Below are 27,302 nucleotides of genomic sequence, written 5' to 3' on the forward strand. Positions count from 1 at the left end.
GGATTGGGTCATGAAAGGAAGAATGGCCCATTGAAAATATGTAGGACCACTGTACTTAAGTTGATCTCTGGTCTCATGTTTGTTAATTGGTACTATCCTCAAGCTTAGTGATTTACCAGACCCGGACAGAGTGGGACTGTAGCATTTGAGTCAGACCAGTGAGTGTCTTAGGTGGGTGGGCCCTTGGTTAGAACTGCCTTCAGTGACCAGTTTCTAACGCAGAGTAGCTAGGCTATTAGGGTAAGTATGGCTAAGCTTCAGCCTATACAAATGATCTTAAGGAGAGATGTGGAAGAGTTCTGAGTGTCCTCAACTCATACTTAGAACTAGAACTAGGGATGGCTGTGAGACCCTAGAATTTAGTGCTATAACATCTGTAGCTCAGTCCCAGGAAAAGAAGCCAACCAGCTCTTAGAATACTACTTGGTAGACAAATTATCTAAAAAGTCCTCTGGGCAGCCTTTTTATTTTATTTTTTTTAACTTTATTTTATTTATTTAATTTTATGTGGTGCTGAGGATTGAACCCAGGGCCTTGCACATGTGAGGTGAGCGCTCTACCGCTGAGCCATAACCCCAGCCCCTGGGCAGCCTTTTTAAAAATGTTGTATGAGGGGTTGGCTGGGGTTATAGCTCAGTAGAGCACTTGCCTCGTACATGTGAGGCACTGGGTTTGATCCTCAGCACCACATAAAAATAAATAAAGATATTGTGTCCATCTTTAAAAAGAAAAAATGTAGTATGAATTCCAGACATACTGGCACATGCCTGTGATCCCAGTTTCTTAGGAGGCTGAGGCAGGAGGATTGAGTTAGCCTAGAAAATTTAATGAGATCTTGTCTCAAAAAAAAAAAAAAAAGTAATAAATCTAGTATGAGCTGAGGAGCAATATTGGCCAAATTATATTGTTATATTGTGTGCATGTACAAATATGAAACAACAAATCCCCTCAATATGTACAACTAATGCACCAGTAGAAACATAAAAAAAAAATCTAGAGCAAGGGTATAGCATATATATATTTCACATAAGGGACCAAAGATATGGGGCAGGGGGAATGAAAGAACATCAAGGGATGGACAAAAGAACTAGCATGGCACTTTCTTTTGTTTTTCCAGAGAGGATTGGAAGGACATGTGTTTGATGTGAATTGTTGCAGGTTTTTCCCATCAGGCCTTGTGGTTCTGAGTGGGGGAATGGATGCTCAGCTGAAGATCTGGTCAGCTGAAGATGCTAGTTGTGTGGTGACCTTCAAAGGGCACAAAGGAGGTATGAAAAGCTTTCTGTAATGATCCCCACAGAGGAATTACAAGAGAGGAACAGGAGCTATTCACAGATGTACAAATAATTCATCCAACTGGTCATTTGGATGTGCTGCTATTTCCCCAAGGACTAGAGATTTTTTTGATAGTCAGTCTTGTTATTGCTATCTAGAACGAACAGTCTTCCACAGATAGTTGTTTTCCACAATCAATAGGGGGAAAAAAATCCTCCCAGGAGATTTTCTGCTTGTGTGCTGAGAGAGATGAAAAGAGGAAGAATCCACATCTTATTAGTCCTTTAAGGTGACAGTAAAAGCTGGGTGGCAAATGGCTACATCATCAGATAGCAACATTAGAACTCAATATTGAGTGTCAGTATCCATGAATTTAAGTTATTCTTCATATTTTAAAGATAAAAATAGGTTAGCCTATAATATAATATCAGATAATATCAGATTACAGAGATTGTAAGACTCTTATTAAAAATTGAAATTGATTAGTTGGTATGTTGAAAAAGATATAGAATTTAGAGATGTAATCCTTAATTAGAACATTAAGAGGGTAATAAGGGGGCTGGGGATGTGGCTCAAGCGGTAGCGCGCTCGCCTGGCATGCGTGCGGCCCGGGTTCGATCCTCAGCACCACATACAAAACAAAGATGTTGTGTCCGCCGAAAACTAAAAAATAAATAAAAAAAAAAAAAAAAAAAAAAAAAAAAAAGAGGGTAATAAAGTCGGATGCAGTGGCACACTCCTGTAATCCCAGCGAGCAGCTCAGGAGGCTGAGACAGGATGATCTCGAGTTCAAAGCCAGCCTCAGCAATGGCAAGGCCCTAAGCAGCTCATTATAAGTTTGGATATTTCAAAAAATGTTATAACATTCTCAGTTCCTTACTTTGAATCCCTCCCTGGGAACCATAATAACATTTTCTGTGCTGGGTATGGTGGCACGCACCTATAATCCTAGTGACTCAGGATGTTGAACCAGGGGGATTGCAAGTTCAAGGCCGGCCTCAGCAACTTAGCAGGGCCCTAAGCAACTTGGTGAGACCCTGTCTTAAAATAAAAAATAATGGGGCTGGGGTTGTGGCTCAGTGGTAGAGCGCTTGCCTGGCTTGTGTGAGGCACTGGGTTTAATCCTCAGCACCATATAAAAATAAATAATAAAATGAAGTTATTGTGTCCATCTACAACCCCCAAAAAATTTTTTAAAAAATCTCACTTCTTGAAAAAATAAATAAAAATAATAAGGGCTAGGGGTGTGGCTCATTTTTAAGTATCCCTCATTTTAAGGGTTCATTCCTTCCTATAAATAAATAAATAGGAAGAAAGGGTGGGGATGTAGCTTAGTAATAGAGCACTCCTGGGTTCACTCCCCAGTACCACTTAAAAATTAATAAATAAAAATAGCATTTTCTGTACCACTTATTTGGGAACTAATTATGTATTATCCTCTACTTATAGTATTTGTACCTGTGTTTTTGCTTTGTGAACCTCACTACATTGTAGCTTATAGGCAGACATCAGGTTTTAAGTCTTAATATAATTTTTTTAATATATATATTTTTAGTTGTAGTTGGACACAATATTTATTTTACTTATTTACTTTATTTTTATGTGGTGCTCAGGATCAAACCCAGGGCCTTGCACATACTAGGCGAGTACTCTACCACTGAGCCACAGTGGTAAAACAGTGGTAAAACCCAGCCCTGAGTTTTAATATTCTCTGTGATGGTTTGTCAGATTACATGGAGATGATCTTAGAAACACATGTTAACCTTATCAAATAAGTGATTTACTTCTATAACTCTAAGTAAATGGGTACACAGAGATGGAATAAAAACAATATTTGGCACCTTCCTCACATTACTAAAGAACACGGTGGTGCACACTGTAATCCTAGCTACTTTTTAGGCTGCGGCAGGAGGATCATAAGTTTAAGGCCAGCCGGGGCCAGCCTGGGCAACAGTGAGACCTTGCCTCAAAAAAAAATTTTTTTTTTTAAATGGGCAAGGCCCTGTGTTCAATCCCTAGTACTTCTGGGGGAAGGGGGGGGAATATATATACACATACATAATTGTTCTTCCTATTGTGTATTTTAATATGGATAATCAGAGGATTAGCATGTTCTTTACTTAACTGACAATCAGAGGTAAGATTTCTGTATATATTCTGAATCTTTCAAATACAAAGATAAACTAAAAGTAGTTCAGTGTTTCTAATATATGAGTTTAATAAGTAGCTCTAAAATGTATTTTAATCAGTTTGAAGTTAAATTGTCCAGGTTGTTTAATTAAAATTGGTTCATTTGGAGGTATATATTTATACTACTGATTTTTGTAATAAGCATTATACTGTATCATTCATAATTTATGAAACAATGAGACCAAATTAAATCTCATTTCATTTGACTAGTTATTGAATTTGTTCACCAGGGTAGTGGATGTGCTTACATTTGTAGAATAATTTTAAGAATTCAGGTTACATTGTCAGCACTTTGACCATTATTATCAAACTCTTAGAAATGGTGTATTTTTTTTTAAACAAGCGCTCAGTTTTTCTTTTTTTTAATATTTATTTTTTAGTTTTAGGTGGACACAATATCTTTATTTTACGTTTATGTGGTGCTGAGGATCAAACCCAGTGCCTCGTGCGTACTAGCGAGCACTCTACCACTGAGCCACAACCCCAGCCCCAGAAATGATGTATGTTGACTCCAAGCAAAAACATGTATTTTCATTGTTCCCTAGAAACATTTAAAACGGCTTAATCTGGGGCTGGGGTAGTGGCTCAGTGGTGGAGTGCTTGCCTGGCATGTGTGGGGGTCCTGGGTTCGATCCTCAGCACCACATAAAAATAAATAAATAAAGTAAAGATATTGTGTCCAACTACAATAAAAAAATAAAAATTAAAAAAAGCTTAATATGATAGTAAAACTAAATCATTCTAATAGAGTGAACTTGTTAAAAATATACATATAGAAATATGAAATTTGCTCTGTGTCTATAGATATTTTAGTTGTGGTTTTGTGTAATGTTATATGTGAACTTGCTGGGATGCTTACATGTAATTCAGTGAAATCTTTTCTTGAAGGCAAATGTCTGTTTGCCTTGATTTATATTCTGAAGACTTGTATTTATTTGGTTTGATATATAAAGCCTTTTGTAACTTCCAGTAGGTCTTAGCTAGTCTGCTTCTCTTACAAAGGCATTCTTGAAATTGCTACTTTCATAGCTTCTTTCTGAAATAATTTCTCAGAGGTTCCCATTCTTTAGGGTTCCTCTTTCCTTTTATTCTTGTCATCTAAGTATGAAGAAACCCACACTAGGTGCCATTATATTGTGAGTGACATTTTATTAGAGGATGGTAATTTTCCATGCTACTTTTATAGGAAGAAAAACTTTTCTGGATGGCACATCTTTGCTGAGTGTTACTTGAGACTTGTACACAGTTAATACTGTTCACAGCTCCTTAGCTACAACTATAGCTTCCCTGCCTGGGGTATATACATTTCAGAATTGTTTTTTAAAAAAGCTTGTATCACTTTTGTGGAATTCAGTAACGTTTTAAAATAGTGGGAACTTTACAATGAAGACAGAAGCAGATCTTTGATTGTTTATTGTGTAGGCCCAGCAATACACACCTGTAATCCCAGTGGATCTGGAAGCTGAGACAGGAAGATTGAGAGTTCAAAGCCAGCCTTGGCAACTTAGCAAGGGCCTGAGCAACTCAGAGCGACCTTATCTCTAAATAAAATACAAAATAGGGCTGGGGATATGGCTCAGTGGTTAAACACTTGCATTCAATTCCCTGTACCCCCCCCCAAAATAAAAGAGAGAGAGAGAGAGAGAGACCCCCTTCCTGATGGTGTTTCTTAAAAGCCCTAAGATCCTTTTTCCAGCAGGATCTTTTAACATAGTGATTTGCAAACTGAACTCCCCAAGATGTCCACTTAAATTTTCTTCAAAATAAAAAAAAAGGGGGGGGGGTGTTGAAGCCAAAATAAAAAACTTAAAAACCACATCTGTAAAACTCTACTAAATATTAAGTCCAGAGCTTGGTTTTGTTGTCTGTCTCTCACTACTAATCTTTGAACCATTGGGAAGCAGGGATCTATTTTTGTTTTCTGGCACTTAAAAACGCCCAGAATGTGGAACATGAATGTTCATGTTCAATATATGTTCATAAAAGGATGAAGTCATTTATGCAGCCCCATCTTCTCTCCCTTTATAGTTGCTTTACCCCCTTCTCCATCTTAGCTACTTTTTTTCTCTTGCCAGGTATCCTTGATACAGCCATCGTTGATCGAGGGAGGAATGTGGTGTCTGGTTCTCGAGATGGAACAGCACGACTTTGGGATTGTGGACGCTCGGCCTGCTTGGGAGTCATTGCAGACTGTGGTTCATCCATTAACGGAGTAGCAGTGGGTGCTGCTGACAACTCCATAAACCTTGGCTCCCCAGAGCAGACACCTAGTGAGTCAATAATGATACATGAGTTTGTTTTGTTTTCTTAAGCCCCCAGCAATGTTTGCATTAGTGTCTTTTTTTTTCCCCTCATCCCTTTCTGTTCTGTAGCTGTATTACTATTTTCACTATAAGATTAATATTTATCTGTGTTTCTAGTATAATTCTTTTGCTTTGGAATCTACAAAGAAAGTATATGCTATAATCATTGTATTTGAGTAAGTACAATGTTAATTAGTAGATAAAATTAATCTATAAAATAATGTTTTGACTAAAATATTCTTTTTTTAAAATATTTTTTTAGTTGTATATGGACATAGTACCTTTATTTTACTTGTTCATTTTTATGTGGTGCTGAGGATTGAACCCAGTGACTCACAGATGCAAGGCAAGCGCTCTACCACTGAGCCACAACCCCAGCCCCCCAAATTAGTCATTCTTAATGCAAATATAATAAGTTCAGAGGAAAACTATACATAAACAGTTATTTATTAAACAAATAATTGAATATTCCAGACACTAGATTATAATGGAGAGCAAAGAAATAGATAATATATATATAAGAAACAAAAAAAATAAGTGCATGATTGGGCAAAGGGTGTAGCTCAGTGGTAGAGTACTTGGCTAGCATGCACAAAGCCCTGCTTAGCTAGCATGCACAAGGCCCTGCATTCAATCCCCAGCAGTATGCCAAACAAACAAAACCTTCACAGATGAATTCCAGATGAATAGATTAGAATGGGTAAGGGTAGGAGAACAGGAGCTGTGGCTATGGGTAGATGTAGAGGCAGTTGGCATTATGGCATGGAGGTGAGATTGATTGTTATATAAAAAGATACACTTGGACTTGAAGCTTGAATTCAGAGTAAGGTTGAATAACTGTTAAGACAGAATAGTATAGTCCCAGGAAGGCAACTTTCATTTTTATTTTCCCATGATAATACTAATAATTGCTCCTCTGTTCCATAGGGCCACTTTTCCTGTCATCATCTTAGCATCTCACATTTTAAAAAGACATTTTTAGAGTAGTTTTAGATTCACAACACAATTTAACAGATAGTATAGAGTTGTCATATACCCTCTGCCCCACCTCCTCACCCCCAGATTGCCTTCCTTGCTGTCAATATCCTACACAAAAGTAGTACATTTGTTTCAATGGATAAAACTACATTGGCACATCATTATCACCTAAGATCTATCTATAATTTACATTAGGGTTCACTCCTGGTGTACTTTCTGTGGGTTTTGACAAATGTATGATCACAAGTATCTGTTTTAGTTAGCTTTTACATTGCTGTGACCAGAATACCTGAGAAGAACAACTTAGAGGGGGAAAAGTTTATTTGAAGCTCACAGTTTCAGAGGTTACAATCCATAGATGGATGACTCCATTGTTCTGGACCAAAGGTTGGGCAGCACAACAAGGGGGAAGGGCCAGAAGGAAGACACGCCCTTCCAGGGCATAACCTCAGTGACCCAACCTCCTCCACCCACACCCCACTTATCTTCAGTTACCACCCAGTCAGGCCATTTAAACTAGGATGGACTGATTCTATTAAAGTTCTAATAATTTAATCATTTTACCTCTGAATATTCCTGCAGAAATACAGGAGCTTTGGGGGGCCATCTCATATCCACTCCGTAATACTATCATTATAGTATCATACAGAATAGTTTTAGTGTCCTAAAAATCCTCCATGGTCCATCTATTCATCATTTCCTCCCATGACTCCTTATACCCACAGATCTTTTTACTGTTTGTGTAATTTTGCCTTTTTCAGAATGTCATAGTTGGAATCATTTAGATTTAGCCTTTTCAGATTGGTTTCTTCTACTTAATAATATACACTTAAAATTCCTCTATGTCTTTTCATGGCTTGATAGCTTATTTATCTCCCTCTTTTTTTGGTACTCGGGGTCAAACTCAGGAATACTTTACTATGAGCTACATCCCCAGACATTCTCTTATTTTTTATTTTGAGTCAGGGTCTCTCTTAAGCTGCCAAGACTGGGCTCAGACTTGTAATCCTCCTGCCTCCTCCTGAGTAGCTGGGATTAAAGGCATGTGCCACTGTGCCTGGCTCCATTCATTTTTCTATAGTATTCAATGATATTCTGTTGTCTGGATATAATACAGTTTATCCACTCACCTACCAAAGGACATCTTGGTTGCTTCCAAGTGTTGGCAATTATGATTAAAGTTGATAAAAGCACCCATATATAGGTTTTCAATTCATTTGGATTAATTTTGCCCCTTGCTTTTAGACACACTGTAGGTGCTCCCCCACCTCTCTAAAACATCCCATATAGATGCACCATGGTAAAACTATTACTGACCATTAGGTGTTCCCTGACCCCTCTTTGGAGATTAATGGATTAATAGGGAGTATTTATTTCCTATGCACATTACATGTACAATTAATGGTTAATGAAATAATTTTCCACAGTATTTTTAATTTGTTAAATATTAATATAATACACATACTTGAAACCTAGGAATTTTTTGGGGGGTGGGGTACCAGAGATTGAACTCAGGGGCATTTGACCTCTGAACTACATCCCCAACCCTATTTTATATTTTATTTAGAGACAGGGTCTCACTGAGTTGCTTAGCACCTAGCTTTTGCTGAGGCTGGCTTTGAACTCACTATCATCTTGCCTCAGCCTCCTGAGGTGCTGGGATTACAGGTGTGCTGGGATTACCATGTGCCATCAAGCCTGCCTCAAACCTAGGATTTCATAGACATATGATTATTTAAAATACAGGGTTGTTTTCAAAGATTAGTTGATGATTAAAGTAATTTAAATGAATATATTCTTGTTTTCTCTCCTTCTTCATTACTTATTTACTCTTGAGTCCATTCTAGGATGGTTTATGCCCCAACTACTTGACTGAAATGACTCTTGTCAAGGTCTTCAGTGACCTCCATATTGCCTAATCCAGTCTGACTTCTCTGTGCTTGTCTTTCTGAATTCAGCAGTATTAAATATAGTTAAACCTCTTCTAAGCACTTCTTTCTTTGCTTTATGACACCACTCTTAAGTTTTCTTTCCTATCTCATTGACTGTTTCTTCTTAATCTCCTTTTTAGTCTCCTCTCTTCTACTTTTAAACATCATCAGGCCTCACTCTTAAGTACTAGGTGCTCAGCTCTGAGTACAATATCACCCTAGGCAAGCTTATCAATTCCATAACTTTGAGACCCCTGCAGTCCTCCCCTGCCTCATGTCACACCAGCCTTTGTGAAGCCTAATGTGTTCTCACCAACCACCTTCTCCAGCATAGTGAACTACCTCAGCTTCCTAGCCTTAGCTGCCTTCTCCCTTAACCTGGAATATACTTCCCAAAGCTCTTTATATGACTGGTTTCTGGCTACCATACAGGTCCAATTAAAAGTGACCTCCACAGAACCTTTGTAAAGTTGAACTTTAAACTTAAAGTTACCTTCCCCTACCCAACCTCCCATCATCTAGCTATGTTTGGTAACATTTTCCTGTTTTGGTTCCTTTGTAGAATTTACCATTCTGAAAGTATCTTATTTTATTTTATTTTTTTTAGTTGTTGATGGGCCTTTATTTTATTTCTTTATTTATATGTGGTGCTGAGAATCAAACCCAGTGCCTCACACTTGCAAGGCACGTGCTCTACCACTGAGCCACAATCTCAGCCCCAAATATCTTATTTTTTTTCCTCGTATGGGTTCATTCCATTGGAATCTTCAAAAGGAAGGACCTTGTTTTTCTGTTCATCACCACTGTAGACCCTCAATGAATATTTGTTGAGTGAATGGATATATTTCATTTCCTTCAGACTAAAATCTTAGAAGGCAGAAGACTATTTTGTCCTACATTATATCCCTACTCTTGGTGTGGTGTTTTAGTACATTACAAACAACTTAAGCTTTTTAAAGTTGGGTTTGTCCAGGTATCTTTTATATATAGTAAAAACCACTCTTTAATACACAGCTTTTTAATTTAAGTTTTATAATTTTTTTCTTTTTTGGTACTAGGGATTGAACCCAAGGGTTTAACACTGAGCCACATCCCCAGCCCTTTTTATTTTTTATTTTGAGACAAGGTCTTGCTAAGTTGCTTACTTAGGGCCTTGCTGAAGCTGGCTTTGAATTTGCGATCCTCCTGCCTCAGCTTCCTGAGCCGCTAGGATTATATGCATGCACTACCATGCCTGGCTAGTTTTATAAATTTTGACAGGGGATGTACCATTGTATAAAAAATACAACAGTGAGAAATAGAACATGACTTTTTAAAGAATTAATGAATCGCTGACAAATGGAACATGACTTTTTAAAGAATTAATGAATTCTGCTGGTAACTGGCCATTGTGTCTGTTGTGTGGGCACTGCCAGCTCATCTGCCTGGTTGTCATTAACATGGCTCCTCTTTCATGCAGGTGAACGAGAGGTTGGAACAGAGGCAAAAATGCTACTATTGGCCCGGGAAGATAAGAAGCTGCAGTGCTTGGGATTACAGAGCAGGCAGCCGGCAAGTTGTTCCCATGTTTTCCTATAAGACCTCTGAACTCTGAGTTCACTCTGACTCTTGGCAAGCTGTTTTAGAGATATTTTCTATTCATTCCTTATGGTCACATTTTGAGGAGGCTGCATGTGTGATTAAGAGCATGGGACTTGGAATAGGGCCAACATTTAAATCCTAGATATTCCATTTAATGGCATATGACACTAGACAGTTTCTGTAACTTCTGAGCCTGTTTCCTTATCACTAAACAGGGCATAATAGGATTTACCTCATAGGGTTATGTGATCAGGATGAAATGCTTTATGCTTTGTGACCTTGTTATAGTTACTTTTCCTCTCTGAGCCTTACCATGTTGTATGTAAAATGATAAGGTTGGATAGATCCTCTTTATGGGTCCTTCTGTTTTTAAGATAACATAAAGAAATTCTTATTAAAGGGCTCATACATTCAGGATTCTTGATCAACTAATGACAAGAAAATATTTGAAAGAATTAGGTGATTTTTCTTCTTTCATCCTGTGAGGTTTTGTTGGGCAAATTGTACTCTTCGCTAAACTCAGTCTTCCCTAAGATTAGATAGATTTTTAAAATTTCCTTCTAGTTCCTGTCATCATTCAGAACAATTTGACTGATTTGATTTGGCCAAAACCTTTGTATTTTCATTCCTATTGTTACTCCATTCTGCTAGTGATGTTTTCATTTTCAAAGTTTGTCCCAAGAGCATTACCATTTTTGTTACCTTTTATTTCTAAAGGAACATCAGTGTTTTTTTGTTTATTTTTTAGGGGGAAGTGATCAGTTTGAGCTAACTGTATGGGATAAGTAAAAAATATAATTTTTTTTAGATGCATGAGAAGAACTGTGATTCATTAAGTTGTCACTTTATTTAAGTTTCTTTCTTCTTCTTCTTTTTTTTTTTTTTTTTTTTTTTGGTGCTGGGGATTGAACCCCAGGAGTTTGCACATGCTAGGCAAGCACTCTTAAGAAAGGGTCTCAATAAGTTACTCAGGCTGGCCTTGAACCTGGGACTCTCCTGCCTCAGCCTCCTGAACAGCTAATTAAGTTTGTTTCTTTTTCTACAAAGTACCCCTTCAAAAGGTTGCTGGAAGTGATAGGAAGCAAAATTTAAATGTGGGAATTATAAATGTTTCTCAAATAGAGAGTTGTAATGGAAAGGGGTGGAAATTTTTGTAGTGAAAGAAAGAGTGTTGGTTAACAGTTTGAGAACTGTTATTTCAAAGTATGGTGTTATATATACTACTCAAGTCCTCAGCCAACCTCAGTTTCTGAAACCCTGGGACAGCTTCCTTCTTCAGCAATGGTGAATGCTTTGTTTCCCATTCAAGTCTACTTAAAGAGGGAAGAAAGAAGATATCTCTAAAAAATAAGAATTTTCCCCCCTTTTTGGTGTCTGTTTATTCCTAGAAACAAATTAATCTTCAAACAACATTTGTGTCTCCTGTATATTTCCAGGTATTCCTCTTTATTGGCTCAGATGCCTTCAACTGCTGTACTTTTCTCTCTCGCTTCTTGCTATTGGCTGGGACACAAGATGGAAACATTTATCAGCTAGACGTGAGAAGTCCAACGTGAGTCATCCTTCCCTTTATGATGTAGATCTTCTACAGAGTGGAATTTTTTATTGGCTTTAACATTGGTTTATCCTAACATATAATAACTGTTGAATTAAGAGTATAGTTTTCCAGCTGGGCTTGGTGGCGCATGCCTGTAATTCCAGCAGCTCTGGAGGCTGAGGCAGGAGGATCATGAGTTCAGAGCCAGCCTCAGCAAAGCTGCTAAGCAACTCAGTGAGACCATGTCTCTAAATAAAATATAAACTAGGGCTGGGGATGCAGCTCAGTGGTTGAGTGCCCCTGAGTTCAATCCCCAGTACCAAAGAAAAAAAAAAGTTTGTTTTTCCATCATTAAAGTTCTTCTGGTGTGAATTATCTGATTGTTTTTATTATTCCTGGAATAATAGTAAAAGATTAATTTGATTCCTACTGTCATGATTATCCAACTATAATATTTGCTTTGAAAACTAAGCTTAAATAAGAACTAACATTTCATTTAAAATGATTTTCTATGGAGGAACTTTGGTAGGTCAAAGGGGAAGGAGGAAGGGAAAGGGAGGAGACATGGGGGTAAGAAAGATGCTGAAATGAGATGGACATCATTACCCTACATGTATGAAGACATGAATGGTGTGACTCTACTTTGTGTACAACCAGAGAAACGAAAAACTGTGCTCCATATGTGTACTATGAATTGAAATGCATTCTGCTGTCATGTATAAAAAAATTAGAAGAAATAAACTAATTAATTAAAAAAATGATTTTCTAGAACTTTTTTTTGGTACCAGGGATTGAACTCAGGGGCACTGAGCCACATCCCTATCCCTTTTTTATATTTTATTTAAAGACAAGGTCTCACTGAATTGCTTAGGGCCTTGCTAAGTTGCTGAGGCTGGCTTTGAATTTACAATCCTCCTGCCTCAGCCTCCAGAGCCACTGTGATTATAGGCGTGTGCTACTGCCTTAGAACCTTTAACTTTAAGGAACTCAATAATTTTCTCTAAGCAGTTAGACCCGGACTGGCCTAAGATTGAATGCTAATTTTTAATTCAAGTGAAGCTGGTTCTGTGTTTTGTTTAGTTTTATCATGATCTAAGACCAGCCTTATCCTGGGCTTACAGATATCTAAAGAGAATCATGTAAGCTCTCTGTTGCAGGACCTAACAATCTCTATTATTCTGGCCCTTCTTTCTTTTATTTCCTTCTTTTGTTCAACTAATATTTATTGAATGGCTTCTGTAGCCACCATTTTTATCTTTCATTTCAGTGTCCTGACAATTTTAATATTTTACAAATAGTTCTAATTCTATCTTTAAATAAAAACACATTGTTAACATTGTTATTTTCAATCCATGTCAGTTCTCTCCTAAAAACTTGACATGTTGCCCAGCATGATGGCTCACACCTATAATCTCAGCAATTTGGAAGTTAGAGGCAGAAGGATTGCAAGTTGGAGGCCAGCCTCAGCAACTTAGCAAGGCCCTAAGCAACTTAGCAAGGACCTATCTCAAAAAAGAAAACAAAACAAAAAGCTGGGGATGTAGCTCAGTGGTAGAGCATCCGTGAGTTCAATCACTAGTACCAATAAAAATAAAACCTGAGATGTTGTTGGTTACTTATTTCATGTTTAGAGACACATTTAGATTTACTTCAAGGTGAATTTGAGTTACTTCAATCTTCCAGTTAAGGATCTTGCCAGGAAAGAGATCATTTGTCCTGTTTCCTTTTATGTGGTTAGTACTATATGTTGAATATAGTCAAGCAGTGCTTTCAAAGAAAAAGAGTGAAAGTCAAATTTCCCCTTTTACTTTAAATTCTAGGGTTCCGATACAAGTCATCCACAGATCAGGAGCACCAGTTCTATCCCTCTTGAGTTTCAGAGATGGATTCATTGCTAGCCAAGGTAGGTCCAGTAGCCAATTAAGAGAGCTTGTTTCATCTTGTTCAGTTAATTAAACATAGTTGTAAGTGGCTCATCTATGTCCGAGATGGGGCATGGTCCTCCATGATTCTTTGGCATATTGTGCTTATGACATAGTTTTTTATCACTCTGCTTTGTAATTGTCTTTATTTCCCCCTAGTCCAGGCTTCTTGCAATTGTAACAGTGCCTTATTCATCATTTTATTATCTCCATCAGTTAGTTTAATGCTCACTAAATAGTGGGAACTCAGTAAACATTGGTAAAGCAAATGTGTGGTCCTAAGTTGCAAAACACTGAGGATTCAGTCATCAGTCAATTATGTCTCTTCCCTAAAGGAACTCACAGTTAGTGTGGCAGACACGTGAATCTGTGATTGTGAACTCAATAGTAGATGTCATTTTTCCTTGCTGAATGGGGTAATAATGGTGAGAAGATGATGAGATCATGGTTAGTTTCCCACTATAGCTTAAAGTGAGATTTTTGAGACAAAAGGAATGTGGACTTCAAACCAGGGTCATATTATGGCACATGAGCAGCTTATCTTGTCTCAGAGGCATCTCTGAAGCAAGAGCTTAATATCCCTGACAACCTGCAGATTGGCCACCCAGGAGGGCCTTGATAATTCTTCCCTCCCTGCCTTACCCTTAGGCCATTTTCTTCATTGAATATGAACATATATGTTGCAGGCAGTGGTTGGGTTAGAGGAGGGGTAGCAGGTGGAGAAGAGCTAACTCCTGATTTTTCTACTTTTTGTAGCTGTTTTCTGCTGGGAAGAAAGCAAAGCATGACTTCTGTCACTAACAGCTGAAGGCAAAGAGAGTAAAAGTATAACTATCTGTTTTCAGAGGATAAAACTAAAACCAATGGGAGAAAGTTATCAGACGTCACATCTCAGTTATAATAAGGAAGCACTTTATGTTCCTTGAGAAGGAAGCTGCCATTGAGCACCCTGGCAGCACAGCTACTCTGCAGGGGAATTCTGTACTTGTTTAGAAGTTGGGCATATTACAATCTTTGAGCTCTTTGGAATTCTTTAGTGATTAGTGAGGAGACCTCTCTCTCTCTCTCTTTTTTTTTTTTCCTGGTACTAGGAATTGAACCTGAGGGTACTCTACCACTGAGCTATATTCCCAGCCCCTTTTCTAATTTTGTTTTGAGACAGGGTCTTATTAAGTTGCTGAGGCTGATTTTGAACTTGCAATCTTCCTTCTTCAGCCGCCTGAATAGGTGTGATTATAGGCATGTGCCACCACACCCAGTTCCTGTACAAAGATATTCCTTTTTTTTTTTTCCACCAGAGGCAACTACACGGCCTCTGCTCTGCTTTATTGACTTCAGAGCATATTTGGATACAGTTTTTTTAAAAAAGAAAAGAAACACACACACATACACAATGGAAACTGGGGATCCAGGCTGGTGTCACCTGACCCCAGAAGAATTCCCCAAAGTAGGTTTATACAAAATGCCAGAGGAAAAAAAATGAGGTAATGTGGTGCTGGGGTGGCCAGTTGGCAGAGGAATAGTCAGTGACACTGCTGGTGGGTCATGCCTCTTTCTCGTAAGTGCGAGTGCACACTACACTGCCATGGGTGAGTGTCAAGATGAGTTTCCCATCATTTGGCTCCTGCACAAGTGTAGTCTCTTGCCCATCCCACTTCTGAACGTGGACAAGTTTTCCTCTATCCAGCGTCACAGTGGACTTGACCTTCCTGTCATCTGCTGTAGTCTCATCAAACTCCACCCCCAGTTAAAAACCAATCTCCAAGTTCTTGAAGGTGCTCTGTGTTTTTAAGATGATGGTGTCCCCATTCTTTTCAATGATTGTAGTGGGCTTGGTCATGCTGAACACTTGCCTGGTAGCAAAGCCCACACCAAGTGACTTCATGTAGTCATCGAAATTCTTGCTGTCCACTAGTTTCCAGGTGCCCACGAAGGCGTCCACCATGGTGAGGCTGGGCTAGGCTGAGAAGCAAGCTGCGAGAGATGGAAGGCTTGTAGAGTCCGGGACCAAAGATATTCCTTTATGCAGCATATGCAGCATGCTTTTAACCATGTAAAATAAATTTTTATTAAGATTGGAAGAATGGTCAAAATTTTAATATTAATTATCTTTGGTAGATTATGGGTGATTTATTTCCCATGTTTTATTTATTTTTAATATTCTCTTCATTGAGCATGTACCACTTTTATATTAAATAAAGCAGCAAAGATCATCTTTTAAAGTAGTTTACATATTATCTCAAGTTTCAAGAAAATTAAGTTTAAAATTAGATATAGTGGGGGAAAAAAAAGATTAGATGTACTTAATTTTTTCCCCTGTGGGACTGGGGATTAGACTCAGGGCTTTATACCTGGTAGGTAAACACTTTATACTGATCTCCATCCCAATTAAGAGTAGATATACTTTTATTTTCCTCCCAATTTTTTTTTTGTTTTTTTGGTACCAGTGATTGAACCTAGGGGTGCTTAACCACTGAGCCATATCCCCAGCTCTTTTTAATATTTTATTTAGAGACAGGGTCTCATTAAGTTGTGTAGGGCCTCGCTAAGTTGCTGAGGCTGACTTTGAACTTTCGATCCTCTTGCCTCAATCTCTCAGGCTGCTGGGTTTATAGGCGTGCACCACTGTGCCCAGCCCAAATTTATAATTTCGGGATATAAAAATTTTTCTTAAAGGAAACTTTTGTATAGACAGTTCTTATTAAAAATCATTGTTGAACTGGGGATGTGGCTCAAGCGGTAGCGCACTCGCCTGGCATGCGTGCGGCCCGGGTTTGATCCTCAACACCACATACAAACAAAGTTGTTGTGTCCACCGAAAACTAAAAAAAAATAAATATTAAGAATTTAAAAAAAAAATCATTGTTAAGGATAAGTTTGTAAATAAATGTATAAGCCTACAGTTGCTTGCTCTGTGCATTTGGCAGGTTCTAAAAATCAAATATGGTCCTTCTTCCACTGACTCTACAATTCACCTTCAAATCCTCCCCAGCCAAGCATTCTAGGCAGCCACTGTAGATCATTGTAGTTAGCCCACATAGTAAGACTTACTTGCTTTTTGCATCTTAGGACCATCTTTTTCAGGCTACTAATCTATATAAAAAAGTCAAAATATGGAGTATATTGGTTTATGGTATGCAGCATCTCTTTAGTTGTCTAAATTACCTTTCTGCCTTTTAGGTGACGGAAGCTGTTTCATTATTCAGCAAGACCTAGACTATGTCATTGAGCTCACTGAAGCTGACTGTGACCCCGTGTATAAGGTATACAGGCATAAAAGGACACCAGGTCTGGGTGATTCTCTCCTGGGATCTAGGGCTTTGAAAGGACTAAATCAGGCTATCTGTGGTCATTAGGGTGCTAAAATACTGCTTATTATGGAAGTTATTATAAAATACAACTTATTATATAAGCAGTATGGTGGGACAGAAAGAATTCCAGGTATTAAGTCAAAACCGGCTGACTTCATCACTTACTGACTGTAGAAACTTGAAAAATTACTTTACTTTCTATCTGTAAATGAGGATAGTAATGAGATAATGCATGTGAAAGGTTTTTTTTTTTTTTTTTTTTTTTTTTGAACCAAACCCAGGGGTGCTCTACTAATGAACTACATCCCCAGCCCTTTTTAAATTTTATTTTGAGACAAGATCTCACTCAGTTGCTGAGGCTGGACTTGAAATTGCTATCCTCCTGCCTCAGTTTCCCAAGTAGCTGGGGTTAGAGGTGTGTACACCACACCTAACTATAAATATATTCTTTAAGTTTTAGCAATAATTTTATTTAAAGGTAAAGACTGATTATCTCATTTGATTAGAGTGGAAAGAGAAAAATGAAAGATGAAGTCATATTTATTGACCAGACATTATATTTGATGTTTTTGTAAATATTATCTCATCTAATCTTTATTACTTTTCCTTGAGATATGTGTGTTATTATTCCGATTTTTTCTTGTTTTCAAAAAGTTGTACAATTAATACATACCTATAAAAAGTTATAACAGGCTGAAAAGTTGGCTCTAGAACTTATATAATTCCAGTCTTTGTAGCAATAACTAGCATTTATAGTTTTGCATATATCTTTTAAGACTATTAGAGAATTTATATATTTGTATCCGTGTATTAATGCCCTTATATAAATATAGTTTTAATCTTTAGTTTGCATATATAACTGGGATTATTCCATAGATGTTTCCCTATGATTTATTTATTTTTTACTTAACATTTTGGAGCTTTTCCCAGGTAAATGCATATAGGTCCATTTTACTTTTTAAAATTCCTAAAAGTGATCTATATTGTGAACTGGCATATCATTTCCATTTTACAAAAGAGGAAACTGGGGCCAAGGATTTCTCAGAATGATTGAGAAAATTGCCCTAAGTCATGCAGTTATATGGTAGCAGGCCCTAGATTAAGTTAATTTCAGAATGCATGCTATTTCCCCGAGGTTAGTATTTCTTTCCTTTCTTTGAGAAGTTAATGAACTCCTCCTCAGAAAAAAGGCACATATTTGGAACTTTTTCACATACAATTTTATGAGGTTCAAGGATACCCAAGCCAATCTGTGGACCATCTGTCCCCAGATGCAGACCCTCTGCATGAAATCTTACACAACACTAAGAGGTTTGCATTTCACTTAGACCTATTAGTGTCTCTGTTCTGTAGTCTTAGTGTTCCCTGACCTTGGACAAAGATTTTGTAAATTTGTATTATGGATGTAATCTTCTTTTGCCTTCAGAGTTACTAAAGTTTCTCAGACTCCTTTGGATTAATATGGGCTAATAGCAAACTTCTACCATTTTGAAATGAAAAAATTCTAGGCTTCCCTTGAGCTGTGAATTCTTGTGTTCCAGGTAGCCACGTGGGAGAAGCAGATCTATACGTGCTGTCGAGATGGTCTTGTGCGGCGCTATCAGCTTTCTGACCTCTGACCCCTTTCCCAGTTAGTGAAAAGGGTTGACCCTGATCAACAAAGAACAGAAACATTACCCATATTTCCCAAGGTCTGTGGCTCCTTAATGTCTTGGGCACCGCTTGGAAGTCACAGCAAGTTAACTGTACTGGCCCATGTGGAACAATCATCCCAAGACCTACCTTGAACTGAGTGAGAAGCTCACTTGTGCTCACTGCCTTTGCCCCAGCTTTTCTTTGCGTAAATTTAGCCCACAACACAGGGCAAAGATCTGGATGCTTATATTTTATTCTCTCACCAGTTGTGTTAATTGTTTACAAGGCACAGAGAACTAAAGCCTGTTTGCTGGAAGAAATAAAGAAAATATGTTTGGAAGAGTCTTGAGTTTGGAAAACTTTGTTAAATTCTCTTACTCGATCCAAAAGGGAAGATGATAGAACTCCTTCCTCGGCAGTCCCTGTTGACCTGGCCCTAGAGAAGGATATTTGGCAGTAGCAGTAAATATCCTGAGAGAAATTCTTAGGCAGGGTATCAGCTCTCCCTGTTTTCCCAGAACTGAGGGGTTTGGGCAGCATGGGAATTTTGGTGCTCAAACTGGCACAGTCCCAGGCAAACTAGCAAGGTTGGTCAGCCTCTGTATAGGTAAGGGAGTTGAATCTTGATCATGGTGAAGGCAGTCGTTGTCAATCTGTGGTCTCTGAAATAGTGGCATCAATATCACCTAGGACCTTACTAGAAAGAGAAAAGTTTGGGTCCCACCCCAGACCTGAGTCAGAAATTCTGTGAGTTTAGCCAGCAGTCTATATTGTAACAGACCTCCTAGGTGATTCTGCTGCAAGCTGAAGTCTGAACCATCGACCTAGAGGAAGGCATCCTGAGGGCACTTTAGTTATAGCAGGAACCAGGGCTCATAGGATGGGAGATGTGACCAGAAAGGCTGACAGGACCAAATAGTGAAGAAGCTTGATTGAATGTCAGGTCAGGAGCTTGGACTTGGTCAGCAATGACAAACTATTGAAGAGTTTTTAGAGAATGGCATGGTCTCCTCTTTTCCTAAACATAAAACACTTATTTTCCCCAAACATAAAAATCGAATTGTAATGTGTGTGCCATGGTTTATTTTCACTTAGTATTTCCAAGATCTTTCCATCTCAGCACATTTAGACCTTCCTCATTGTTTTTAGCAATGTTGAGCATAAAGATACCCTATTATTTACAGTTTAGAGATGATTTTAGAAAGGATTCTTGGAGGATACAACACTTGAGCTGGGCTATGCAGGCTAAGATTTTGGTTTATTTAAGGGAAGAATGTTATTTCTGGCTAGGGTAATAACATGGTTAACAGAGTTCTTAAATATATATTTTCACCTGGGGGTGGTGGTGTGCCCCGGTGATCCGAGCAACTTGAGAGGCAGAGATAGGAGGATCACAAGTTTAAAGTCAGCCTCAGTGACTGAGCAAGGCCCTAAGCAATTTAGTGAGACCCTGTCTCAAAATAAAAAAAGGGCTGGAGATGTAACTCAGTGGTAATGCACCCCTGGGTTAAATCCTGGTACCCACCCCCACCCCCGCAAGAAAAATACATTCTTAAAACTGTGACTTTCAGAGATTGAACACTGTGAGACTCAGAGAGATGAAGTAATTTGCCAAGTATCTGATTTGCCAAGTGTCTGAGAGCAGGAACTTTATCTTTTTTTTTTCTTCTGTTATCAGGAATTGAATCCAGGAGTGCTTAATCACTGAGCAACATCCCCCACCCTTTTAATTTTTTAATTTTGAGACAGGGTTTCACTAAGTTGTTCAAGCTGGGCTCTGATTTGTGATCCTCCTGCCTCAGCCTCTCAAGTTGCTAGGACTAGAGGTGTGCACTACCTTGCCAGGCTAACTTTTTCACTTATATTTTAACTTTAAATTGAATTTTTTCTACAACACTTTTGATTATACCTAAACCAGAGTGTCAAAATACTGCATTTTGTTGAATATCTAACAAGTACCAGCTCTGTTCTAAATATTATATTTATATATCTAAACATCCTTATAATAATTTTTTTGGTAGTACTGGGGATTGTACCCAAGAGGGTTCTGCATCTGAGTTACATCCTACTCTTTCTTAAATTTTATTTTGAGACAGGGTCTCACTAAGTTTCCCAGGCTGGTTTCAAACTTAAAATCCTTCTATTTGAACTTATGAGTAGCTGGGATGGCAGGTGTGCACCTGAGTCTCGCTGTCCTTACAACACTCGTAAAAATCCAACGGGATTCCTGTTTTATTCAGATATGGAAACTGAGACTCAAGAAATTAAATACCACAGCTTTGATTTGGACCTTGGTCAGTCTCCAAAATCTGTTTTTATATCCTTTCTATAATCATCTCTAAACTGTTTATGTAGTCACGAGCATCATGTAGTCTTGTGCAGGTGCCAAGAGAGATGACTGAAGTAATTTTTCTTTTTCTGTGTGAGTTTTCTATCACTTTAGCTCCCACACAAGTGTAGTCCCTTCTTGTCCCACTTATGCACATGGACAAGTTTTCCTCCATCCAGCGTCACAGTGGACTTGACCTTCCTGTCATCGGCTTTAGTCTCATCAAACTCCACCCCTAGCTGAAAGCTGATCTCCGTGTTCTTAAAAGTGCTCTGTGTTTTTTGATGTTGGTGTCTCCATTCTTTTTGATGATTGTGGTAGGCTTGGTCATGCTGGCTACTTGCCTGGTAGCAAGTGACTTTGTGTAGTCATCAAAATTCTTTCTGTGCACTAGTTTCCAGGTGCTCACAAAAGCATCTACCATGGTGAGGCTGGGCTAGGCTGAGAAGGAAGTTTCAAGAGATGGAAGGCGTGCAGAGGCTCCGGAACCAGTCAGCAAGCTCATTTTAAGGAGTGATTTTTTTATAGAACCAGGTAGACCAGAGGGGACAGATTCCAGAGTTTTGTGAATCCTAGGAGGCCAAGGGGGAACTTTCAGAAGTTCAAGAAAACAGGGTGACCTGAGCACCATGGCATATGCCTATAATCCTAGTGATTCAGGAGACTGAGGCTGGAGAATCTCAAGTTTGAGGCCAGGCTCAGCAACATGTGACACCCTAAGCAACTTAGGTTGTATTTCAAAATAAAAAAGGACTGGGGATGCCGCTCAGTGGTACAGTATCCCTGCGTTCAATCTCTAGTGAAAGAAACAGGATGAAGAGAGAGATGGCTGAGCACAGCAAGTGACCATCTCTGAGTTCCCACTCCAGGGTTTACTCCTCTGCATTGCTGTCACATTCATAAACCGGTTTTCATAGGTCTAAAAAATTGATGTCCTGGTTGTGAGAGATGTAGTGACCCTTGACAGCTGCTCTGAAATCCAGGCCCAAACAGAAGGATCAGAGGCCAGCTCCCAGGCGCTCCAGAGCCTTGGGCACTGTGAGTTGAAGGAGCTCCAGTTGTCAGCAAAGTATTCTTTTCCTTTAAGATTGAGGAGTACGTTCTGGATCAAGAACAATGTAGCTCCATCTGTGGCAGCACAGGCCTGGTGAAATCCTGTGGTGGATCTTGTTTCTTAGCTTTCAGGTGCCCCCTTGTGACTTCTAGTGAGAAGTACCTCTTTTTCTCAGGCTTGAAAACCTCAGTGGTCTCTGCTACGGAGTATACCATCTGGGCCAGACACAGTCCTCACAATACGTAAAGATTTCTTTTTTGGAACAAGTCTCTTTGTTACATATATTTTATATTCTTTTTGCGTATTTTATATTCTTTTATTTTACTTATTTTGAAATAATTTCAACCTTACAGAAAATTTGCAAGAACAGCACAAAGGATTTTAGTATACCCCTGCCCAGATCTCCCAGTTGTTAAACTTTTTATTTTATTATATTTGCTTTATCCTTCTTTCTATGAGTGCTGTATATATTGTTTTTGATTCATTGGAGAATATGTAAGTGTCATGTCCTGTTATCCTTAAATACTTCAGGATGTATTTACTAAAACAAAGGACACCCATTTATCACCACAGTGTAGCTGTAGAAGAGGGAAATCAACACTGACCCTGTACTGTCAGGGTCTCAGTACAGTCTTTCCTGGTGCCCCAGTGATGTCCTTTATGATCACCCTCTCCTCTGTTTTCCGGGATCTAATCCAGCATCACATGTCACATCTATTTGCTTCCTATCAGAAGCAGTGTCTTGGTTTTTCCTTTTCTTTCAGGCCTCTCTTGTTTTTGGAGTATAGGCCGATGTGGGGAAGAATCCCTAATTTGGGTTTGTCTTATGTTTCCTCATGATTAAATTTAGGTTGTACATTTTGACAAGAACACCACAGAGGTGATTCTATGTCCTAAGCGTATCATATTGGGGGCTGAATGATGTCCACTTGTTCTGTAACTGATGATGCTTATTTTTTATTCTTTTTAATACATGACAGTAGAGTATATATTGACATATTATACATCCAGGGGGTACAACTTACTCTAATTAGGGTCCCATTCTTGTGGTTGTACCTGATATGGAGTTTCACTGGTGGTTGATAATGTTTATTTATACAAACAGTACAGGAGGACACCAGCCCAGGTGGACAGTAGCCCAAGGGACACCATACACCTTTACTCTGGATCCTTACTGGGGGCCTGGGTCCTGTTGGAAGTCTGAAGAGGAGCTGCAGCTGCAACCTGGGACTGAGTCTTGGTTTGAGCTTTTGCTTTGACCTTTGCCTGGCAGATCCTGAGACTTTAGCAACGTGGGCACAAACACACTTCCCAAGCTTGGGTAGGAGAGTTGATGGTGCTTGCAGCTGGCACCCTTGTCCCCATTGGGCTAAGGGCCCCATAGCCTCGGCACATGCTCTCATAGCCTTGGTCTTGCTTGCCTGCCTCTGCTTTCGGCCCTTCTTGTATTTCTTGGCTAAATGCATGTTCCTCAGGAACTTGGGCTCTACCCTCTTCAGAAACTCTTAACTTTGTAATTGGGTTTTTGACACCATTTCTGTACCATTTTCAGGACTGGTTGTATTTGGTTGGTTTTTGGACTTGGCCACCATAACCCACAGCTCCTGAAGTACCTGGGAGGGTATCCCATATGCTTTAGCAGCCACTCCCTATCCTCCAGCCCTGACAACCATTAACCAATTTTTTGTTTCTGTGGATTTGCCTATTCTGGATATTTTGTGAAAATGGAATCATGTAATGTGTGAACTCTCAAGTCTGGCTTCTTTCTCTTGGCAAAGTTCATCCATATTTTAGTACATATCAGTACTTCGCTTTTTTTGCCAAATAATATTTCATTTGTTATGGTTAATTTTATGAGTAAACAGAGATGCTATTTTACACCTACTATAATGAGAAGCATTTAAAAACTTGACATCAAGAGTTGGTGAGGAGGGGCTGGGGTTGTGGCTCAGCGGTAAGCATTCGCCTAGTACTTGCGAGGCCCTGGGTTCGATCCTCAGCACCACATAAAAAAAAAATCAATAAATAAAATAAAGGTATAAAAAATTAAGAATCCTTTAAAAAAAGAGTTGGGGGGAGGTGGAAAAGAAGGAATTCTCATACACTGCAATTGTCAGTGTAAATTAGAATAACCACATCAGACTTGGGCCCATGCCTATAATCCCAGCTACTGGGAGATTATGGCTGGAGCATTGCAAATGTGAGGTCAGCCTTAGCAATTTAGTCAGGCTCTGTCTCAAAATAAAAAATAAAAATGGCTGGGGCTGTAGTTCAGTGGTAGAGCACTTGCCTACACACCTGGGTTTGATTCCTGGGCTTGATCCTTACCAAGTATCCATTTGGAAAAAAAAAAAATGGTAGGGTTTATTCCCTACCAACAAGCAGAGGAACAAAAAGAAAAACCACATCAGAAAACTGGCATTACCTTACAAAGTTGATGCAATACCCAAATGTTCATCAACAGAGTAATATACCCTCTGTAAAAGTAAGTCATACACACAGAGATACTTTTTATTTGTATAAATCATACCACTTGTATAAAATTCAAAATATGAAAGGTAAATATGTTATTATAAATAAATGCAATGAGCCAGGTGTGGTGGCACACACCTGTAATTCCAGTGGCTCAGAAGGCTGAGGCGGGCAGATTGCAAATTTGAGACAAGCCTCAGCAACTCAGTAAGGCCCTTACTAAGCAACTTAGTGAGACCCTGTCTCAAAATAAAAAATAAAAATGGGTAGGGATTTGGATCATTGGTTAAGCATCCCTGGGTTTAATCCCTGGTACCAAAAAAGAAAAAAAAAAATATATATATATATATACACACACACATATATATATATATATATATATATATATATATATATACACACACACACAGTGATATGATAGAGCTGGTTTGTATCCGTTTGGAAAAAAAAATGGCAAATGCTACAAATCAGACTCTTTGGACCCCTCTGCAGAGCCAGTTGTTAAAAAGGGTAAGAGACTAATGAGACACAGGGTCGATATTCCTTCAACAAGGAATGTTCTCATACTGCTTTTTTTGTGCACATAAAATTATTTCATGAAAGTAAAAAACAGGAGTTAGCTAGTTGGAGGCCAGGTTCATGGTGGCTGGTGAGAGGGTTGTGAGCAGAGGTAACAGCATAGTGAATTTCAGAGAGAGCAGTTCAGGCAGTAAAAGTGCTGTGGTCCATTCTAACTAGCATGGTACATGTAGGGTAGGTGGAGGGGGGGAGAGTAGAAAGGGACACAGAGGGCTGGTGTGCCACAGGCGGCAGTTTCACCCTGGGCAGGAGAGACAAGGCAGGCAGATGGTGAGGGAGCCATAGTGGTCTTGCTGAAAGATGCAGCCAGAACACGGCCACGGCTGTGAGAAGTAAGGGCAGAGCAGGGGCCTGAGAGATGCCCAGGAAGCAGGATGGACTGGGCTTGGCGATTGACAGGAAGGGGGTGGTGTCAAACAGGGCTCTGCTGCCATTAATGAGATGAAGCTTGACACATCCTTGAAGGGTGGTGACTTCCTTCCAATGAGTGCAAAGTGAAACCGGGGAAGACTAACTACAGCGAGAGAACCAACAGACACTGTGCCAGCAGGTGAGGGAGGTTCACGCCATCTGTGATGTCTTGTTGACGGTACATACCTTTGATATGCCGGGCTAAAATGGCACTTCACTCTGTCATGTCCCCGTAAGCCAAGTCTACACATGAGAAAAGCATCAAAGAAATCCCAGTTGAAGATCATATATCTGACCTGTTGAGGTCATCAAAAACATGAAGAATCTAAGAAACTATCACATGAAGGGGAGGCATGACAACTGATGCGGTCTGGAAGTGGATTATCCCCCTGTTATCAGGTTTGTTCCCAGTGTGGTGCCATTAGGGATGTGGAGTCTAGTGGGAGTTGACTGGATCATTGGGGGTACTGCTTTTGGAAGGGATTCTTGTGGGACCCTGGTTGATTGCTGTGTGAGTGAGTTGTTATAAAATGGTTAGTCCTTCCTACTCTCTGACTTCTTGTCTCATTGTGAGGTCTCTCTCTCACACATGTGCTCCCACAATGATGCCTACCATCTGTCAAGATGGGACAATCATGGGTTCCTTGCCTGAACTGGCATCATGCTGTTTGGTTCTTTCAACCTCCAAGATTGTGAACTAAATAAACTTCTTTTCTTTATAAATAATCCAGTCTCAGGTATTTTGTTACAGCAACAGAAAATGGACTAATACAGCAACTAAATGTAATATGGTGTCATGGACAGAATCTTGAAAGATATTAGGTTAAGAACTAGGAAACCGGTCTGGGGTTGTGGCTCAGTGGTGGAGTGCTTGCCTAGCATGCGTGAGGCCCTGAGTTCGATCCCTGGCACCACATAAAAATAAAACAAATAAAATCAAGGTATTAAAAAAATAACTAGGAAACCTGGATAAAATATGAACTTTAGTTAATAATAATATCTCAATATTGTTCATGGGGCTGGGGATGTAGCTCAAGTGGTAGCGTGCTCGCCTAGCATGCGTGAGGTACTGGATTCAGTTCTCAGCACCACATAAATGTGAAATAAAGATACTGTGTCCACCTAAAAATTAAAGAAGTAAATATTTTTAAAAAATAATATATCAATATTGTTCATTATTTGTGACAAATGAACCACACTAATGTAAGATGTTATTAAAGGGGGCTGGGAGAGTAGCTCAATGGTAGAGCACTTGCTTAGCACATGTGAGGCCTTGGGTTCAATCCTCAGCACCACATAGAAATAAATAAATAAATAAAGGGATTGTGTCCATCTACAACTAAAAAACATTTAACAAAATAAAGATGTTAATAAAGGAAACAATGTGAGATATGGGAACTCTCTCATCTATCTTTACAACTTTTCTGGAAATATAAAACTATTTTAAAGTAAAAAGTACATTTTTAAAAAAATCTGCCAAATGCATTTGTTCTGAAAACTTTTAGAGTGGTAGAAGTCTTGCCTTGTGTGGGCAAGGCTCTGGGTTCCATGTCCAAAAATACCCCCCCCCCAAAAAAAAAAAAAAAAAACCACTAAATAAACAAAAAAAGTAACTGCTGCTCTTTTTAAAAATAAAAATACAGTGGAGCAAAATGGGACTCTGTAACGCTCCAGTTTCTGAGTTGAATGACCAGGGTCACAGTAGCAGCCCCAGTTCTCCCAGTCCTTTCATTCCTCTTTGAGAGCCAAGCCAATTTAGTGGTTTGTTTAGGAAGGAAGGACTACAACTCCCAG

General features: G+C 39.0%; 1 protein-coding gene and 1 pseudogene across 6 annotated transcripts in view; one reads left to right on the forward strand and one right to left on the reverse strand.

Annotated features, from left to right (window-relative positions):
- Paaf1 (proteasomal ATPase associated factor 1) overlaps positions 1-19,003 on the forward strand; it is a 28,867-nt gene extending 9,864 nt beyond the window's left edge. For all 6 annotated transcript variants that reach the window (XM_046441939.1, XM_058578536.1, XM_046441940.2 and 3 more), the window contains 7 exons: positions 1,118-1,268; positions 5,541-5,735; positions 10,137-10,228; positions 11,695-11,810; positions 13,616-13,698; positions 16,898-16,980; positions 18,570-19,003. In XM_046441939.1, coding sequence (XP_046297895.1) covers positions 1,118-1,268; positions 5,541-5,735; positions 10,137-10,228; positions 11,695-11,810; positions 13,616-13,698; positions 16,898-16,980; positions 18,570-18,647 — 798 coding nt within the window. In that variant the 3' untranslated portion in view covers positions 18,648-19,003. The remainder of the gene's footprint in view (positions 1-1,117; positions 1,269-5,540; positions 5,736-10,136; positions 10,229-11,694; positions 11,811-13,615; positions 13,699-16,897; positions 16,981-18,569) is intronic.
- LOC124091025 (fatty acid-binding protein, heart-like) lies at positions 15,216-15,719 on the reverse strand (annotated as a pseudogene).
- Positions 19,004-27,302: the final 8,299 nt, after the last annotated feature.

Source organism: Marmota monax, unplaced genomic scaffold (assembly GCF_021218885.2).
Source record: "Marmota monax isolate L192 unplaced genomic scaffold, Marmota_monax_Labrador192_F-V1.1 WCK01_AAM20220418_F8-fsc00068, whole genome shotgun sequence".
In the NCBI taxonomy this organism is placed as follows: domain Eukaryota; kingdom Metazoa; phylum Chordata; class Mammalia; order Rodentia; family Sciuridae; genus Marmota; species Marmota monax.